This window comes from Dendrobates tinctorius, unplaced genomic scaffold, assembly GCF_039654945.1.
Source record: "Dendrobates tinctorius isolate UK_male_01 unplaced genomic scaffold, ASM3965494v1 ptg000035l, whole genome shotgun sequence".
Taxonomy (NCBI): domain Eukaryota; kingdom Metazoa; phylum Chordata; class Amphibia; order Anura; family Dendrobatidae; genus Dendrobates; species Dendrobates tinctorius.
This window is the reverse complement of record NW_027361703.1, coordinates 25,900,900-25,912,991: the sequence shown is the minus strand read 5'-3', so window position 1 is coordinate 25,912,991 and position 12,092 is coordinate 25,900,900. Positions and strand designations below refer to the sequence as shown.

The window sequence follows — 12,092 nt, the reverse complement described above, 5'->3', positions numbered from 1 at the left end:
GTAACCACAATAAGCCTCTCCATCAAAAAGTCATCTCACAGCAAGATATGGCACAAACGGTCGGACTGAGATGCCAGGGACCCACCGGTAAAGAGAACTCAGGGGGCCTACTGTTCAGCTACATGCAAATGTCACCGGACCTTCATTCACAAATGCACCTCTGCTTCTATGTAGTAATACACTGGGTAGTTTATTAATGAATAAAGACATGCTGCCATTGTCTGGACATAGCAAGCCAACTATATTGTGCCAACTACTGCTCAGAAAGGGAGGTCAGGGGCCACGTCTGCACAGCCGCCTACAGGGTATGCTGCCCTGTGGGCCAGTCAGAGCCCGCGCACAAATAAACTATGGGCTAGTGAGACTAAAAGATGGTCCTTTTATATTTTGTAGTACATGGGGCTGAGTGTTTTTCTAACATATCATTACACGCAAAAAAGATTTGTGGCAATCTTTATATAAAAATATGTATGGGAAGAGTAGACATGACTGATGGTACAGGGAGCAAGGGCCAAGTTTCTACTGGCTACGGCTAGTTAACCCCTTTACCACCTTGGGATTTTCCGCTTTTTTATTTTCCGTTTTTCGCTCCCCTTCTTCCCAGAGCCATCACTTTTATATTTTCCGGTCAATATGGCCATGTGAGGGCTTGCTTTTCGCGGAACCAGTCGTACTTTTGAACAACACCATTGGTTTTACTATGTCGTGTACTCGAAAACGGGAACAAAAATCCAAGTGCGGTGAAATTGAAAAAAAAACTTGCACGTCCACAATTGTTGTTTTTGCTTGTTTGGGTTTTTTTTTTTACCATGTTTACTAAGTGCTAAAACTGACCTGTCATTATAAGTCTCCATTTTTTATTTAAGTGGTTTAAAAACAAACAAAAAAACAAAGTTTATAAAAAGAAAAAAAAAAAAAAAATAATAAATGGGGCCATTTTCCAAGACCCGTAGCGTCTGGGCTGGGTGAGGGCTTATTTTTGGGCGCCGACCTGACGTTTTTATTGATACCATTTGGGGATATATACGATGTTTTGATTGCCTGTTATTGCAATTGCGAAGACCCAAAAAGTCTGGCGTTTGGATTTTTTCTCATTACTTAGTTTACTGATTGGATTAATTCTTTTTATATTTTGTTAAATCAGGCATCTCTGAACATGGCGATTATAAATATGTGTATTTTTCTTTTTTACATGTTTCAATAGTGTCCTTAGGAGATTTGAAGCTGCGGTCGTCTGATCGCTTGTACTACGTATACCAGGGCTGCAGCCCTGCCATTTGTAGCAAAAGTGCTCATCTGCTATGAGAGCCAGCCACGGGGCACAGCTCATAGCAGTTTGGCAATGACAAGAACAAGGGTCTCTTGCAGACCCAGAGTTGTCATGCCAACCCATTGGCGCCCTGCAGTCATGTGACAGGGTGCCGATTGGCAGAGCTAATGACAATCATTTGGTTGGTGTGAGTTAAATGCTGTGCTCAGAGATTGACAGCAGCATTTAACATGTTAACAGCCGCGGGTGGATCGCGACTACAACTGCGGCCATTAGGAGCACATGACAGCTGATCAGATCAGTTGTCATGTGCTGGAAAAGGTGAGCCCTCACCAAAGAGGGGGAGGTGACCTATGATGTACCCACGTGTCATAGGTTATAAAAAGGTTAAAAGAGGTTTTCCCAAGAACAAGGATTAATTTTAATAGAAATTTGAATAATGATGACTTCCACAATTGGATGTGTTTAAATAAAATGTTCCTGTGCTGAGATAATCATATATGTGCCCCTGCTGTGTACTGTGTAATGGCTGTGTCTGACCATACAGGGACATGGTCTGATCATACCACATGCCAGGGGAGGGGATATAGCAAAAGAAAATAAAGACATTACAGCATAGGATCACAGCCAATTCTTTTTTGAAAGGTAAAACATCTCCATGCCTGTTTATAAACAATGTTTTGCTTCAAAGTAAGAATCAACCATGATCCCATTAAATCCTGTCTGTATACTCTTTTGCTTCCTCCCCTGCCCAGGAGCTGTGGTATGATCAGACCATGTCCCTGTATGGTCAGACACAGCAATTACACCGCACACAGCAGGAGCACATTTATAAGATTATCTCAGCACAGGAACATTTATTTAAACACATCCAATTGTGGAATTTATTATTATTCCGAGATCTATTCATTAACCCCTTTCTGACATCAGACGTACTATCCCGTCCATGGGACCCGGGCCCCTATGCCCATGGATGGGATAGTACGTCTAGCGCGATAAGCGGCGCTCACGTGGTGAGCGCGGCCGGGTGTCAGCTGATTATCACAGCTGACACCTGGCACAATATGTCAGGGGCGGTCACAGACACGTTAACCCCTTGCACACCGCAATCAAACACGATCGCGGTGTACCGGGGGTTAAAGGGAAGCATCGGCAGGGAGGGGGCTCCCTCCGTGCTTCCCTGAGCCCGCCACAGCAGCGCAATGTGCAGCGCTGCTGCGGGGGGCTCCATCCCTGCAGGTCCCCGAATCCAAGACGGCGATGGGGACCTTCGGGGGCCTGCAGGGAGCTGGCTTCCTCAGTGCCTGCAAAGCGCAGGCACGAGGAAGCCAAGTGCAGTGCCTGTGACAGATTACTGCTCTGTCACAGTGATCTGTGATGTGAGAGATCAGCGATCTGTCACATGACAGTTATGTCCCCCCTGGGACAATGTAATAAAGTAAAAAAAAGTGTAAAAATAATTAAAAAAAAAAAAAAAAAAAAAAAAAATCGCTAATTAAAAAAAAAAAAAAAAAAAAAAAAAAAATATTCCCTAATAAATTTTTTGGAAATAAACAAAAAAAACCAAAAACAATAAAAGTACACATATTTGGTATCGCCGCGTCCGTAACGACCCGCCCTATAAAACTGTCCCATTAGTTAACCCCGTTAGCGAACCCCTTAAAAAATAAAAAACGAAGCAAAAAATGATTTATTATCATACCGCCGAACAAAAAGTGCAATAACGCGCGATCAAAAAGACGCATATAAATATCCATGGTACCGCTGAAAACATCATCTCGTCCCGCAAAAAACGAGCCGCCATACAGCATCATCAGCTAAAAAATAAAAAAAAGTTATAGCTCGCAGAATAAAGCGATGCAAAAATAATTTTTTATATAAAATTGTTTTCATTGCATAAAAGCGCCAAAACATAAAAAAAGACCTAAATGAGGCATCGCTGTAACCGTACCGACCCGAAGAATAAAACAGTCTTAATTTCACAGCACACGGAACGGTGTAAACGCACCCCCAAAAGAAATTCATGAAATGCTGGTTTTTGTTCATTCTGCGTTCCAAAAATCGGAATAAAAAGCGATCAAAAAATGTCACGTGCCTGAACATGATACCAATAAAAACGTCAACTCGTCCCACAAAAAATAAGACCTCACATGACTCAGTGGGTCAAAATATGGAAAAATTATAGCTCTCAAAATGTGGTGATGTAAAAACTATTTTTACAATAAAAAGCATCTTTTAGCGTGTGACAGCGGCCAAAAATAAAAACCAGCTATAAATAGTAAATCAAAACCCCCATTACCACCCCCTTAGTTAGGGAAAAATAATACAATTAAAAGAAAATGTATTTATCTCCATTTTCCCATTAGGGCTAGGGTTAGAGTTAGGGCTGAGATTAGGGTTAGGGGTGTGTTGGGGTTAGGGTTGGAGTTAGAATTGGGGATTTCCACTGTTTGGGCACATCAGGTGCTCTCCAAATGCAACATGTCGTCTGATCTCAATTCCAGCCAATTCTGCGTTGAAAAAGTCAAATGGTGCTCCTTCCCTTCCAAGCTCTGCCATGCGCCCAAACAGTGTTTTACCCCCACATATAGGGCATCAGCCTACTCAGGACAAATTGCAAAACAACTTTTGGGGTCCAATTTCTCCTGTTACCCATAGGAAAATAAACAATTGGGGGCAAAAATATCTTTTGTGGAAAAAAATGATTTTTTTATTTTCACGCCCGGGCGTTATAAACTTCTGTGAAGCACTTGGGGGTTCAAAGTGCTCACCACACATCTAGATAAGTTCCTTGGGGGGTCTAGTTTCCAAAATGGTGTTATTTGTGGGGGGTTTCCACTGTTTAGGCACATCAGGGGTTTTCCAATCGCGACATGGTGTCCGATCTCAATTCCAGCCAAAAAAGTCAAATGGCGCTGCTTTCCTTCTTAGCTCTGCCATGCGCCCAAATAGTCATTTACACCCACATATGGGGTATCAGCGTACTCAGGACAAATTGCACAATAACTTTTAGGGTCCTGTTACCGTTGGCAAAATAAAAATTGGGGGTGAAAAAACCTTTTTTTGGAAAAAATATGATTCTTTAATTGTACCGCTGTACGTTATAAACTTCTGTGAAGCCATTGTGGGTTCAAAGTTCTCACCACATAACTAGATAAGTTCCTTGTGGGGTCTAGTTTCCAAAATGGGGTCACTTGTGGGGGGTTTCCACTGTTAGGTACATCAGGGGCTCTCCAAACGTGACATGGCGTCTGATCTGAATTCCAGCCAATTTTGCATTGAAAAAGTCAAACGGCGCGCCTTCCCTTCTGAGCTCTGCCATGCGCCGAAACAGTGGTTCCCCCCACATATCAGGTATCAGCGTACTCAGGACAAATTGCACAATAACTTTTCCAGTCCAATTTCTCCTGTTACCCTTGGTTAAAAAAAAAAAAAAAATTGAACCTGAAGTATTTTTTTGTGAAAAAAAGTTAAATGTTCATTTTTTTTTTTTTTAAATATTCAAAAAATTCCTGTGACGCACCTGAACGGTTAATAAACTTCTTGAATGTGGTTTTGAGCACCTTAAGGGGTGCAGTTTTTAGAATGGTATCACTTTTGGGTATTTTCTATCATATAGACCCCTCAAAGTGGCTTCAAATGTGATGTGGTCCGTAAAAATAAAATGGTGTTGCAAAAATGAGAAATCGCTGGTCAACTTTTAACCCTTATAACTTCCTAACAAAAAAAATTTTGGTTAAAAAAAAATTGTGCTGATGTAAAGTAAACATGTGGGGAATGTTACTTATTAAGCTTTTTGTGTGCCGTATCTCTGTGATTTAAGGGCATAAAAATTCAAAGTTGGAAAATTGCGAAATTTTCAAAATTTTCGCCAAACTTCCGTTTTTTTCAAATAAACGCAAGTTATTTGAATGAAATTTTACCACTAACATGAAGTACAATATGTCACGAGAAAACAATGTCAGAATCACCGGGATCCATGGAAGCGTTCCAGAGTTATTACCTCATAAAGGGACAGTGGTCAGAACTGTAAAAATTGGCCCGGTCATGAACGTGCAAACCACCCTTGGTTTCTTAAGTTGATGTCCTACTTCTGACATCAACTTTTTAAGAAACCACCCTTGGGGGTGAAGGGGTTAATCAACATCAACTTTTACTTGTGGGGAAAACACCTTTAATGTAGCACACGTCATCCATTTTGAGATTAGGCACATTTCCCCGTGTTGCGAGTGTTCAGGGCTATTACAAAGTTCACGGCAGGCTCTTGCGTTGCTTACAGATGGTTACCTGTAGCGTCCTGCAGCAGTGTATACATTGCAAGAACAGGCCGTAGGCATTACTGAGGAGGAGATATGGGGTCATTGCAAGTACTCCACCTCCCTCCTTAGATCTTTAAGCAGACAGTAGTTTGTCGGTTTCCTCATCTCAGTCTAAACATCTTCGTACTAAAATCTTATTCTACTTCCTCAGGTTTTGGCACCAAAAACGCAGAAAAAAAAAATATATACCTGCGGTTTTTGCACCACCCATTACTTTCAATGGGTGAAATACGTTGAGAAAAAAAAAAAAAAAGCACTGAAAGAAGTGGCATGCTCCATTCTGCAAAGCCCAAGGCTTTAAACAATATTCTGAGGACAAACAAAAACCAAGCTGTGTGCATGAGATTTCTGACATATTAGACTTTACTACTGGTACTGTAAAACGTAGGTGGAAATTTTCATTAAAAAAAAAAAAAACGCAGAAAATAAACCCCTAATGTGTGAACAGAGACTTAAATAGGTTTATCTTCACTGTGGGGAGTCTGGCCGGGTCTGACAGCAGTCTCTCCACCCCACAATCTCTTGGACACTGCATCCTCTACACTGGTGTTTTAGACTGGCCAGATGTTTCTAGTCTATGGGCTGTCGGGAAGTAGTGGTAACTGCTGCGGACAAAATCTATAATGACATATGATGCCAGGCTCGCACACCCCCAGATCCGGGTGATATCTTAATGGAACATTCAGTCTAGCTAACAATTTTAAAGCTCAAATATGCAACAATTTTCTGATGGACAAAGATCATCCAATTTTAACCTGTACATTGCTCTAAAAGTAATTTATTTTCTACAATTATAACAGCAGGAGTTGGTAGCACTGCTTTCCAGTAAATTTTCTAGGGGCAAGAGGGGCGGGCGCAGACACATGGGGGGTGGGGGGAGGATATGCGGGGTGCAGTCACACGGGGCAGGAGGGGCGGGCGCAGACACATAGGGGGGTAGGGGGAGGATATGTGGGGGCACAGACACGGGCAGGAGCGGCGGGCGCAGATACATGGGGGTGGGGGGGAGGATATGTGGGGGCGCAGACACACGGGGCAGGAGGGGCGGGCGCAGACACATGGAGGGGAAGGGGGAGGATATGCGGCGGCGCAGACACATGGGGGGTGGGGGGAGGATATGCGGGGCGCAGTCACACGGGGCAGGAGGGGCGGGCGCAGACACATAGGGGGGTAGGGGGAGAATATGTGGGGGCACAGACACGGGCAGGAGCGGCGGGCGCAGATACATGGGGGGTGGGTGCAGACACATGGGGGGTGGGGGAGGATATGCGTGCGCAGACACACGGGGCAGGAGGGACAGGCGCAGACACATGGGGGGTAGGGGAAGATATGCAGGGACGCAGACACATGGGGAAGGAGGGGCGGGCGCAGACACATGGAGGGGAAGGGGGAGGATATGCGGCGGCGCAGACACATGGGGGGTGGGGGGAGGATATGCGGGGTGCAGTCACACGGGGCAGGAGGGGCGGGCGCAGACACATAGGGGGGTAGGGGGAGGATATGTGGGGGCGCAGACACGGGCAGGAGCGGCGGGCACAGATACATGGGGGGGTGGGGGGAGGATATGTGGGGGCGCAGACACACGGGGCAGGCGCAGACATGGGGGGTGGGTGCAGACACATGGGGGGTGGGGGAGGATATGCGCGCACAAACACACGGGGCACTAGGGACAGGCGCAGACACATGGGGGGTAGGGGAAGATATGCAGGGATGCAGACACATGGGGCAGGAGGGGCGGGCGCAGACACATGGAGGGGAAGGGGGAGGATATGCGGCGGCGCAGACACATGGGGGGAGGATATGGGGGGCGCAGACACACGGGGGCAGGAGGGGCTGGCGCAGCCACACCAGTAAAGGTTGCTTGTAAACTTTTTGAAATATTAAAGCTTAAGTGCAGTCCTTACTTGCATCTGCTGGTCGCGTATGATCCGTGTCGCATGTAAAGAAGGTCTGATGATCCTGGGCTGAAAGATTCATATCATAATAGGTTAGCGGTTCCCGTCCCGTCACCCACGTGTATCTGTAATACAGCAGAAGTCTGGATTATACACTAATAGATTTACACTTATAACTATGGTACATAATACAGCTTTCTTTTTACAAACAGGCTCTTTGAAATGGAAAATACTTGATTCGGGGCTGCCCCTATGGACAGAATTTTGCTAGACCCCAGAGACCTTTATTTTTAGTGTGACACAGGGATGCAGCTCTTCTTCGACATGGAAGTGTGAGTTTTCTTAAACCTCATTTGGAATGGTATTAACTTGAATATGTGAATGGAAACTACTTTCTATAGGGGACAACATAAGACTAAAATATCCAGTATATATTCACTTAATGTTTTCAAAGGGAATCTGTCACCAAGTTTCTCCTATGTAATCTGAGAGCAGCTTGATGTCAGGATAAAGACCCTAATTGCAGTGATTTAATCACCTCCTGGGCTGTTTGCTGCAATTTTGATAAAATCAGTTTTCTGTGCTGCAGATCTACCAGTCCTCTATGTATGTGGCGCTCTGTGTAACTCCGTGCCCCACTAATGATTGACAGCTTTCTGCTTATGTACGTAGTGTACAAAGAAAGCAGCCAATCAGTGGTGGGGACGGGGCTACACAGAGCAGGAGGACTACATGGCACAAGACAAAAAAAAGAGGCCTCTAGTGATAATCTCCTGCTGATAAAACACCGATTTCATTGAAACTACATCAAGCAGCCCAGTAAGTGACATAAATGAATTCAGGATCTCTGTCCTTAAATCATGCTGCTTTCAGATTCAATAGCAAAAACCTGCTGACAGATTCCCATTAAGGAAAAAGTGCTTTGCACAGAGCCAACGATTACTTAAGTATTAATGAGAACTGCTCAAGAATCACCAGAACGGTTGTTTCCCTTACAACACATTATGAATGGCGCTGTGCACAGGGAAAAACATGCATTTATTCACCCATATTTGATAACTATAATATGAACCGAACCATGAATAAGAATCCTGCTTTATAAGGATGCCCAATAGCTTACAACCTTGTGTCTCACAGAACAATGGGCAACACATAAACCGCAAGGACTGCACGGGTCAGGAATCATTTCATCTTTACACTCAGGACACACTGATTTTATAGCCCCAATGTTGGTTATTTATATGGTAACATCAGACAAGGCACTGAAAGATAATGGATTCATTTTACATTCGACCTCAATACTGTACTTGTACAAGTGTGGATTTTATTAAAAAAAAAAAAAAAAAACCTTTTTGCTTCTCTTCAGCACAAGCTATATATTCAGCCTAGAGGATAGCAAGCTATGGCTGCCAACATTTCCCGGAAAGCCTGCATCAAAAAACACGGATCCACAGGTATCCAAAAATCACCCGTATTGCCACACTGAAAAGCATGGAGCCATGTTTACCATTAATATAAGTGGCTAAAGTAACAAAATAACGTGTTTGTGTTCTCTTTGCATATTAAAGAAAGCTTGCCAATATTCATTACTGTTTAAACTGAGCTTTTGGACACGTTTTATGCCGAATATTTCCAGGAACGCATACATACCGTACTCTAAAGAGTAAAAACTTTGCCCTTGATTTTTTTTCTATTATTCAGCAGACACTTGAATTTTGCAGGTTGCTGGGGGGTCAAGGTCCTCATACTCCAACATTAGCACATCACAGACATCTGACTACACAGCCAGGAGATAGAAATCCCTGCACATCACAAAGGCAATGCCACATTCTACGCTAGTCAGTTCCTACACTTCCAATGACTCAGACTAGAAAACAGATTTCCTTCTTCAGCCTATTCATTAGAGGTTAAGCCAGAGTAAGTCCTGGGTTTAGCTGATCATTCTCTCATTTCCCTCCCCAAATCTCCAGCAGAACTCTGCTCCAAGAGACTGGATTTAGAAGGTCAATCGGGATAAAGAAGAAGAAAAAATAATAAATCCCATCTCAGGACAACAAAGCTTTTTGTAAGAGGTTTCACAGCTATATAGATGTATTGATATTTTGTGCAGTGTGTTTAATGTTCAGTGCTTGGAACAAAAAACCTTAATAAGTGTATGGTAAAGGGGTTCTTCCCTTTCAAATTGAATTTGCACAAAACGCAAAAATAAAAAAACATGCTGTACTCGCCTTCCCAGGTTCACCAGTGAGTCTCTGCCACTGCTTCCGATATGTGTAGACCAAACGCCCAAATCAGAGCAGCTGGATCACAGATGGACGTCACATGACCACAGGGCAGCCAATGAGAGGCATCGGAGCAGCGGCTGAGACTCACTGGTGGACCCGGGGAAAGTGAGTAAAGTGTGGTTTGATTTCTAAACCAGCATCCAGGATGGCATGACCTTTGAAAGGGACCAACTCTTTGAAGTCTTATTTTTAACCAGCATTTATATGTTGTGTGGTGCAGTTTATGGATTCTTTTTGGTGCACAGTATATATTTTCTCCAAGAAGTTACCTGTTATATTCTGCTCCTCGAAACAGGTTTAATGGGTTTCGCCAGACTTTACATTCTGTGAAGTAGAACAGTAGACTGGTAATTAAAACAGCTATACAAAATGGCTTATTAAGATCAAAAGTATACAAAAAGGTATACAGCCAACTGTAACAAAATCACTCATCTTTTACTTTTTTTTTTTTTTAAAGGATGCTTGTCTAGAGTTTTTGAGGTGACATTCAGAGGGGGCTTACAAAAAACCAAAACAACAACACTTGTACTGTAAGGCTGTGTGCACACGCTGCGGATTAGGTGCGGATTCATCCGCGCGGATTTTGTAAAATCCGCAGGTGAAACCGCAGGTCAAAAGACCTGCGGTTTTACCTGCGGATTGCTCTGCGGTTTTGCCCTGCGGGTTTTCATCTCCTCAATAGAGGAGATGGCAAACCGCAGGAGAATCCGCAGAAAGAATTGACATGTCAATTCTTTCTGCGGATTGAAAACCGCAGATAATCCGCGCGGAAAATTCCGCACCGTCTGCACTGCGGTTTTTGATTCCCATAGGGAATCATTGTACTGTACACCGCAGCAGAAACTGCTGCGGGTCCGCAGCGGCCAAAACCGCTGCAGAACCGCAGCAAAATCCGCAGCGTGTGCACACAGCCTAAAATTGTACTATGTTTAATAGGTAAATTTAAGTTTTGAGGGTGACAGAGTAAGGAGGAAAAAAGAATGCTACCCTCCATTAACTTTTCCAACATATGCAACTCTTACACGTTTCCATCAATACAGCGATGTAGGGGCTTGTATACTACTTGTCTGACAACATCTTAGTGGGAATAGGAGGAAGAATAGCTAAATTGTATAATACACAATTTTTAATTCTGCTTGGTGGTTAGGTGGGGTCTTTTATTTGTATCACTAATGGTCTTTGAATTTTGCCTTTTTTTTTTCTGTCCCACAAGCTGACTACGATCTGCGATCATTTGATTGTCGCAATTCATGACAAAACTATTATCGTGTTAGGCCTCGTGCACATAATGACTGGAGTTCTCTGCTCGGAACTGGTCATAGACCCTGCACTAGCCACCCAGATTCCAACCAGTATTCCAGCTCCCTGCTAATCAAGAGAGCAGGAGAACCTAATTCTCACAAATGGCGAGAGTTACACTTCTGGGGCTCCTTACCACTAGATGTTTCTAGAACCTAAAAGAGAATTCTTATAAAAATTAGTGCAGACCTTAGGAATCTAGCATTTAAAAAATGTGGCCTTGGAAGGTCATAGACCTTGATCGGCTGTGTATACGTGTGTGTGTGTGGGGGGGGGTTCAGATTCTCATCAGAGAGCAAATAACATGGGAAAGGAGGGTCAGACACGTTGGCTGTCATACTTTATCCTTTTTATTCTAACTTGAGATTGAGCCGAGTGCATGTTTACACAGGGTGGGCACGGAGATAGATGGTTGGGGAATAATATACAGTTTAAGGCCAAGTAAACCCTTTAAGGATCCTCAAAAAGTTTAGCATGTAACAGGTCTGAGTGATACAAAATGGCACGGAACTATAGAATGAACATGTGCACAATTCAAGAAGGAAAATGTGAGAAATGATTTTCTTCATGTCTTAAAAATGAAAAATTATCTTAAATATTCAACTAATTTATTATTCCCTAAAACCCTCTCTTCCAGCAGTTTCATTTTTTATCACCTTCCTCTGGGCAGGGCCATGGCGTTATTGTGCGAGATTTGATTTCAAATATTTTTATTGATTTATATTATAATAAGAAAGGCAGGGTGAGAATGGGGCAACATAGGAAAAAAGGGAAATTGGGGGGGGGGGGGGGAATATATGGGGAAATAATACAGAAAGCAGTATACATAAGTTGGATCAATCAGCATAAGCAACATCTTAAGGTGCAACTTATGGATTGAAAAGTTCACTCCAAGACCAAGTATCAATGAGTCCATTGACTAAAACTGGTTTACGGCAATGTTTATTGTTCTGGATTTGAACCAGAACCTTGGCATGAATTCTTATCCTGATGTGAACATTACATTTTCACTCCTTGAGATCTA

The 12,092-nt window shown here is 43.3% G+C and overlaps 1 protein-coding gene across 3 annotated transcripts in view; it reads right to left on the bottom strand.

Moving 5' to 3' along the window:
* The window catches only part of ST7 (suppression of tumorigenicity 7), a 142,859-nt gene that overhangs the window by 35,364 nt on the left and 95,403 nt on the right, over positions 1-12,092 (bottom strand). For all 3 annotated transcript variants that reach the window (XM_073573348.1, XM_073573347.1, XM_073573349.1), the window contains exons 4-5: positions 10,039-10,093; positions 7,494-7,609 (exon numbers count right to left, since the gene is read on the bottom strand). In XM_073573348.1, the coding sequence (XP_073429449.1) occupies positions 7,494-7,609; positions 10,039-10,093 (171 nt within the window). The remainder of the gene's footprint in view (positions 1-7,493; positions 7,610-10,038; positions 10,094-12,092) is intronic.